Below are 8,303 nucleotides of genomic sequence, written 5' to 3'. Positions count from 1 at the left end.
CTCTCATAATCAGCTGTTCCTGCTCAGCAGCAAACGGCAGGCAGACACCGTTAGAGACGAGCACCTGAACATAGCTTAGCACGTAGCAGCTGAAGAGGCAGATATTTCTCTCAGGAGCTGGTGGAGACCAAAAACTGAGCTCAAAGAGCGAGAACATCGGACTTCTGTTCACCAGGTGACGCAAACGCGACTCCGAATGAATGATCACGGTTTACTGCTGATGTATAAATATGAAACTGGTCACTAACAAGTTCGTCGCATCAGCCTGAACGGTGATGATACATCATCATCAGCATGCTAACATGCTCAATGCTAAAGCAGGCGTAATGTGTACCATGCTAGCATGCTAACTTTTAGCACTAAACCCATAGCAGAGTTATTATGATTAATCCAGCCATGTCCAAACTATTCCATAAAGGGCCGTGTGGCTGCAGGTTTTCGTTCCAACCAAGGAGGAGCGCACCAGGCTGGACTCATTTAATCAGCTGATCTCACTTTTCAGCTGATAACTAAGGGATCCCTTGATGTTGATTGGTTGGCCTGGTGTGCTCCTCCTTGGTTGGAACGAAAACCTGCAGCCATGGAATAGTTTGGACATGGCTGGATTAATCCTAAGGAGGATCTTTATTGTCTGCATCCTGTGGTGAGACACTTCACTCAGAGCCACAAATGACAACCTCATGGTGGCGCTAGAGGAAGAATGAGAGGCTCACCAAGACTCATCGTCCGGGCGCCATGAATGCCTGGTGAGGTATTTCAGCCGGGACCAAAGCGGTGGATCGACGGACTGAAACATTAACATCCATAAAGCTCCGTCACTGACACGGCTAAAAACTGAAGCTGCTCCCTGCTCTACATGTTCAACCTTTTCTCCTCCACTGACCAAAAAACAGCTGCGTCCCATCACCTGGAAACCTCCTGTTACATAAGATATAAACAGAGACAAACAGTCACATCATGTCCGGATCCACGGAAAAACATTTATCTTTCTTTACAACATCGATAACAGAATACATCACAGCGATAAAACATCTTCACAACAACACACGTCTGGGAACGAGTCTCCACATTAAAGCTATAAAAGACGTATATTCACAGGGTTAACATCGTGTTAAACAAAGTGCCATTTTAATTACCGTTAACATACATCGAACACTACATTTGTTGTCTTTATCACTGTCTGATGATAAAAGAAACAGAAATAATTCAGATTACAAACTCTGACTGAACTGGATACACAAGAGATTTCTGGTCTATGAAGCACATTTTAGAGCTCAAACAGTTCTGAAGTGAAAATTCTCTGGTTCCAGCTCCTCAAATGTAAATATTAGCTGATTTTCTGGTTCTTCTGTGACAGTAAACTGAATATCTCCGGGGTCTGAAGGATGATTGAACAAAACAAATGATTTGAATATGTAAACTTTGTGCATTTCATGACATTTTATAGACCTAACGATTAATCAATCATTGAGAAAATAAGTGGCAGATTAAGTGATTAACAGTCATTTGACCCTTTCAGTGGAGTGACTGTGCTGTGATACGTTTATGTGCATTTGTGTGTGACGCTGCAGAGTAAAGAGAAATATTCAGTCAGTGTGACACATGATGGAAACATGAATGATCAAACATCTGCACAACAATCTTTATGAGAACATCTGGCAGCAGCTGGACTGAAGACTTCACACTAAACTCTGCGTGATTTTATCCGTCAGCAACAGCTGAGCAGAACAACGAGGTCCCGTCAGTCCTCTCGTGTCGCCGTGTGTCCTCGCCTCAGCCGGAACTTACTTCATCTGACTCAGAACCAGCAGAAACCCCTGCAGCGCCAGAGTTTAGAGGTATAAACATGTATTTTACATATAGTTTCTTCATGCGTCACAAGCTCATTTTCACGTTTGGCACGAAAGCAGTTAAATTACAGCAAAGAGCGCGTGAAGACCGTAATGCTAACAGCTAACAGCTAAAGCTAAAGTGACTGGACTTCTTTTGACTGTCTGCCTCCTAAAATCTCCAACCCATCACTCTGAAAATGGTTCTTAAAACTCGGTGTGAACGTAAACAAACCAACACTAAAAGTCGCCCCGGAGCAAACCTCTCCTCTCTGGATCGGACCAAAGGAAACTAACTGCGGGTGTGACTCCACCCTCAGAAGAGACACCTTCCTTCTCTGCCACAGACCAGCAGACTGAGACCACTTCCTGCCTCCTGTGTCGTCTCAGCGAGCCAGACAGCCGCACACACAGGTGGTGTTTCCGGCGGTCAGGATGCAGAGGGGCACTGCGCGCAGCTTTTCGGGGTCGGGTTGAGGTCTCTGAACGGCTCTGAGAGGCGGGGACCCTGCAGGCGGGACAGCAGCGTGGTCCGGCGGATGCTGCTGTCCGAATCGTGGTGGACGAACTTGTCTCTCAGCGGGCGGCAGCACGGCAGGCTGCCGGCGAAGTCGGAGAGGAGGTGCCCGCTGAAGATCATGTAGATCCAGGGGTTGCAGCAGCTGTTGAGGCTGGCCAGCAGGGCGGAGAGCGTGACGGTGGCATTCTCAGAGTCTGCGGGTAAACAGAAAGACGCAGATTTACGAGGCGCGCTGTGAGATGTCAAACTAATCTGAGCTGTTTACGTTTTCTCCTGGGGGAGTCGGGCTGTTGCTCTGAATCGCTGACCTGCCTGTTACATGTTTATTCTTGCCTCCAGCTCCGCTTTGAGCTGCTCCTGTCCTTCCTGTAGCCTCTCTGAGGCTTCAGCTAACAACCCCCTTCAAAATACTCAACAACATTCAGCATCTAACAAGATTAATGAACAGTTGATTCAGGCGTAGCAACCGTAACTACGCAGGCTCAGTGAACAGTCTTCAGTTCAGTTTCCTGTCACAGTGATACATCTCTGAGTCTTGACCCAAACAAAGCTGCTCTGCTGCCATCATTCCCACATATGGATGCTGGCAGAGAGCCAAGAGTTAAAAAACCTCATTTAGGATCACACTGACGAATGTGAAAACGCTCATCATGTTTGCGAGGCCGACTTATTTCCGAATATAGGAAATAAACCCCAGGAATGCTTCGTGTTTTCAGAGAGCGCGATGAGAGAAATGCTTAACAGGGACTGCACTGAGCTACAGCCAGTGGAGCAGAGGGCAGCTCTGACGGCAGATCCAACATTTTGCCAGTTTGGCTCCAAACCACAACCACCAGAGCGACGATTCGAATCATTTCGGGTTAAATTTGGATTTCGCTGCACACAGAAAGGAATGTTTTGACTGTTTTCCCTCCAGAAAGGAGACAAACTCACTGATTTATTCCCATCAGGTTAAAAAAGCAGCACTTTCATGAGTCAATAAAACCCTCTGGAGGCCGTGATGAAATTCTTCAGGTGGGTGAGCGGCTCCTTCAGGCTGACAGAGGAAGATCCCCCTCCTCACCTCCGTCATATGAGGCTCTCGTTACACAGACCGCACACATCTGAGGTTTCATAACACGCCAAGTACGATCCTGCCGTTTTAATTTATTCTTTGGGCAGTTTGGCCACAGGAAAGGTTTCCAGCTGCAGTGTTTCCACTGTCAGTGTGACCTGACACGCGTCTACATTTCACTACTTTCATGCATTGAATTGACAGTTTGAAAAAGTGTTAATATTCTAAACTCTGAGGATGAATTGAGAGCGTACATTTTTGGCCTTCAGCAGACATCAGCATCAACGTGATGAGACGCTTGTGATATTTTTCCAGCTAAAAGTTTGGCGGCGCGATCGTCCACAATAACAACACCTGCTCTTCCATTAATAGTCAGAAAAAGTGGAAATATTTTAGTTGGAAACTTCAGCGCTGACTCAGCTGCTTTAGTCCATTTAAGCTGGTTTTTTTTGTTTTTTTTTAACCAGCAGCTTCGGACCCAAAGAGCCTGCAGCCACGTGAGCAGCAACGTTTCAGCCACGCTAGCAATGTGGCTTTTGTGCTTAGTGCTAATTAGCAAATGCTAGCATGCTAACACCCCAAACTAAAATAATTACTCCTGCTTACATCAACAAGCTAGCATCGTCACTGTGGGGATGTCTGCAGGCATCTCCAGGCTTTCACCACGACATCCAACCTGCAAACAGCTGCTTTTACTTTGAAAATTTCTGTGCAGGGATACAGTGAAATGTGCACATTTCAGAAAAGTGAGCGGCAGCATGTTTTTGCCCTCAGATGTGGATAAAATAACAATAAATACCTTCCTGTTTGGTTCCAGCCCAGATGGATCATTCATTTTCAGACTCTTTTCTCTGAAATGCTGGATAATAATTCCTCCTCAGGCTACGAGAAATGAGTCAAATAAACCAGAAGAGAAACAAAAATCACTCCTGCGTTGACCTGCTGACGCTTTTGAAATAAGTTTTATTATGTTTTTCAAGTCTTTGTGTGTTTTCACTTGGCTGCAACACAAATTTCTCTTCGGGCAGCCAACAGGGTTTGATGGGCAGCTTCACTTAAAGTGGCTACACGCCAGAAACTCTGAATAGTTTCTCTAAGAACGGACACTGGCTATTTATTTTCATTAAATCACTAGAACTTTGTTTAGTGGAGAAGAGGCTTCCTCACAGCTGCCAGAGCAGGTGACTCACCTGCCCAGGAGAAGGTCTCGTCCCACACTGACCACATCTGCACGGTGAAGAACGGCGCCCAGCACACCACGTACGCCAGCACGATCACGAAAGTCATCTTCACCGTGCGTAATTTGGCGCGGGAGATGGTGCTGACGCTGCTGACCGAGTTCCGGCCCAGGATCCCGTTCTTGGTGGCTTCGGCCACGGCGCCCACGCTCTTCCTCCGGGTCTTGTACTTGAGGTTCTTCCAGATCGTGCGGCAGATGAATCCGTAGCAGAACACGAGCACGGCCACGGGCACGAGGAAGATCCCGGCCGTGATCCAGGTGATGTAGGCGCGCACCCCCCACGGCTCAACGAAGTGCCCCCAGCAGTCGTAGACGGCCGAGCCGGGGCGCACCTCGCTCAGGGAGAAGATGAAGTACTGCGGGGTGCTGAGCACCAGGCTGCACGCCCAGGTGGAGCCGATCATGATGTGCGCGCGCTGCGTCGGCTGCTGGAGCGTCTGCAGCGGGTGGCAGATGGCGATGTAGCGGTCCAGGGTCATCATCACCATCATGTAGGTGGAGGCGAACATGCCCAGCACCTGCAGGTGTTTGACGATGCGGCACAGAAAGTCCGGCCCGTAGAAGCGAAAGGTGATCTTCCAGCAGAGCTGCGGCAGCACCTGGAAGAAGGCGACCACCAGGTCCGCCAGGCTCAGGTGCTTCATGAACAGGTGCATGCGCGACGGTTTCCGCCGGGTTTTGTACATGGCCAGCAGAACGCTCACGTTCCCCACCACCGCCGCAAGAAACGCGAGGCTCAGGACGGCGATCTCGATCTTGGCTACCTCCTCGTTCCGTCCGAATGGGTCGGTGTCGTTCGCCCTCCCGCTGATGTTCCCAGCAGCCGCAGCGGCTGCGCGCTCCAGCTGCTGCGTTGAGTTGAACTCCTCGCTGTAGTTCCTGCCGGTGATGTTGCAGGAGGTGTCCGAGGAGAAGAGCATGGTGGCCTCCTCTCCTCCGGGCGCACGGAGGTGGCTGCCTGTCCGTGCGTAACCGTCACCACCGGAGACTGGCTGCGAAGCCTCGATTACTGCAACATGGATGAGGTGAACACCGGGAGGCACGTGCACACACGAAGAGTGAACCAGTCAAAAATCAGAAACAGAAATTTAAAATCTCAATCTTCTCCACGTGTGGCTCACAGAAACTCCTGGTTTGAATCCGAGCTGCACGTCCAGCCTCTTTTAAAGGCAGCCGCTCCTGAGACCAGAGACCAGCCCCCCGTGCGCGCGCGCGCACACACACACACACACACACACACTCTTCCTCCACCCTCCCACTTCACAACACAGAGACAAAGTGGAGTCTGCAGGGAGGAACCTCTGTGGACCGAAAAATAAACCAGAATTTCTTTCTTTTTAAATTGTTTTCATCGCGGCTGAAGGATTATGGAAGAATAATTTCTCCACAATTAATATTAAAAAGATAAACAGTAAATGAATAAACGCAAAATGGAAGGAGGAGAATGAAAAAAGAAAACACTGGATTTTACTCTTTCAAATGTTCATACATGTTCTCATCTTCAGGCTATTAAGCTTATTCTCAATTTTCCATGTCAGGAATTAAATGTCACCTTTTTCTGTCTGATGGAACTGATGTAAGCAGAAGTCAGATCATTAATTCATCCATGATGAATGTCAGGACTCGTCTACTGATTAATTAACTAATGATTTCCATATAACCAATCAGGGGAACATTCCTGGAATCCAGCTAATTAGCATCTTCTAGACACGACTGACTCACCTGAATGTTGATTTAGCCTTCCATTTATTCTGACCGTGACACTGTGTGTGTGTGTGTGTGTGTGTGTGTGTGTGTGTGTGTGTGTGTGTGTGTGTGTGTGTGTGTGTGTGCGCGCGCGCGCGCGCGCGCGCGCGCGTGTGTGTGTTTATGTGGAGATAACCTGATAACCTCAGAGACTGCGCTTGTTTTCTCAGCATTGAGCGAGAAACTGAACTGCTGTCACAGCGTCCCTTCTAACACTCTCCTGAAGTTCCTCCTTAAGAAAGATCCATGAACATATTTTAGTTTTTATCTTTTTATCTTCCTCAGTGAGTTCAGTTTGAGAAATGAGCTTGTTCCATGCTATCAGCAACATGTGGGCCTGTTTGAGAAAAAATATGATGACAGAAATAATAAAAGCCTTGAGGAGAGCCAGACCCCATAAAAGCTCATCAGAAGAGCTGTTGTGATGTCAGCTACAGGTGGCTACAGTGTTGTCTTTCGAGTCCTGTGTTTTCAGCTTATATTTCTTCACATTTTTCCAAGCTGGCACCATAAAAAACATGCCGAATTAGCTATTAGCAACTCCTGTTTGTAGTGTACCCATTTTTGTGCAGATGACCATCATTTGACTGCTTTGATGCTGAAGAAAACTTAAAAATGTGATGATTCTCAGGCAAGTTCTGCAGTGTCTGTTTTTCTTTGATTTCAAAACTTATGGACGTTTTTTCTCATTCAACATCAGAGACAGTGATATCTTCAGGGAGTGTAAGTCACACCAAATGATGTGAATATGTGTTTCATGTACGATTTCAGACTGAAATTCCTGTCATGCAGTAGTTTTGTCTTCCCTTCAACTCTTCGTCAGGCCTCCTGGAGAGACTTTTGTCCCCCTCTTTCGTCTCTGTCCTGATGAATGTCAGTCAAACCACATCCTGTCATTTGTTGATGGTTAAAATGGCGTCTGGAACAATGAGTTACCACAGACAGCAGTGTATTTCTTTCCCCACCTCTCCTGGTAATGTTTTTTACATAGGAAAACAGTTTTAGTCGCTCTCTCACAGTTTCTGAAACTTTAACTCAAAGTGTGAAGTTTAACTGCAAAAGTCAACATTTTGGAAAATACTGAAGGTGATGCGTTCTGCCCACCAGAACCTCAAAGGTTCACTGACAGGTTGCGTCTTGCTTGTTTAATCTGTTCAAAAACTTTGTTCTGTTATGTGAAATTCTTGGAGTCTCTGCTGGTTGCCAGGCAACAGACTCCAGGAAGTTAGTGGTTCCAGGCCAGAGACAGTCTGGCACATAACGCTGATAAAATGACAATTTGACATTTTTACAATTTGGTTTTTGCTTTTTTGCTCTCAGAATAAAAGTAAATTTTAATAGAACACATTATGGCGATTAATAACACTTAATGCTTTGTGCACTTTTTGCTAAGTGGGAACGACCTTGCGTCCTCCTCCTCAGTGGAGGACTTTCGGCTTCCCACCGTCCTCTGACACTGGTTTAAAGCACATCATAATTTCTCGCACGCTGCCTTACAAGGCCACAACTTACTATCTTAATGTTCAATCTATATGCAAGGAGCATTAGCGGAGAGAGGGATTTAAAAGTCAGAGAGGCCGACTGTGTTTTTCATGTCAAGTAGTTGTGCATGGGCAGAGCCAGCTGCTGATGCCATTACATAATGTTTTGTGGTTAAACAATGGTGGGTAATGGTCTGAGCTGTCAGGAGTTGTAGATTTATTACGCTGTGATTATGAAACCTGTCAGATTGGTATAATAATGATGCATCGCCCCGGCTGGTGCACACACTGATAAGAGCTCAGATGCTGGCACACACGGGAATCCACACATGTTAGATTACGGTATGTAATCACAAATGCTTTCATTTTTTTGTTTTTTATAGGGTTTTGCCACCAAAACAACAAAAATACGCATTTTTTCCACTTTTCCTAA

At 46.8% G+C, this 8,303-nt stretch overlaps 1 protein-coding gene across 1 annotated transcript; it reads right to left on the bottom strand.

Annotated features, from left to right (window-relative positions):
• Positions 1-1,022: 1,022 nt before the first annotated feature.
• LOC121625500 (arg8-vasotocin receptor-like) lies at positions 1,023-5,710 on the bottom strand. The gene is made up of 2 exons (XM_041963600.1): positions 4,594-5,710; positions 1,023-2,543 (listed from the first exon to the last, which is right to left on the bottom strand). Exons 1-2 carry the CDS (start codon positions 5,561-5,563, stop codon positions 2,260-2,262), a joined length of 1,254 nt encoding a protein of 417 aa, XP_041819534.1. The 5' UTR covers positions 5,564-5,710; the 3' UTR covers positions 1,023-2,259.
• Between the last annotated feature and the right edge of the window lie 2,593 nt (positions 5,711-8,303).

The sequence above is a fragment of the Chelmon rostratus genome, chromosome 22 (genome assembly GCF_017976325.1).
Source record: "Chelmon rostratus isolate fCheRos1 chromosome 22, fCheRos1.pri, whole genome shotgun sequence".
NCBI lineage: Eukaryota > Metazoa > Chordata > Actinopteri > Chaetodontiformes > Chaetodontidae > Chelmon > Chelmon rostratus.
The sequence above is the reverse complement of the archived record's forward strand: the minus strand, read 5'-3'. Positions and strand labels throughout refer to the sequence as shown.

What these genes read in the sequence shown, in the direction of transcription:
- LOC121625500 (XM_041963600.1), bottom strand. Translation starts at nt 5,563, where the DNA reads ATGCTCTTCTCCTCGGACACCTCCTGCAACATCACCGGCAGGAACTAC. An exon ending in CGAGACCTTCTCCTGGGCAG is followed by an intron (nt 2,544 to 4,593) that starts GTGAGTCACCTG and finishes GTTTACCCGCAG; the next exon opens with ACTCTGAGAATGCCACCGTC.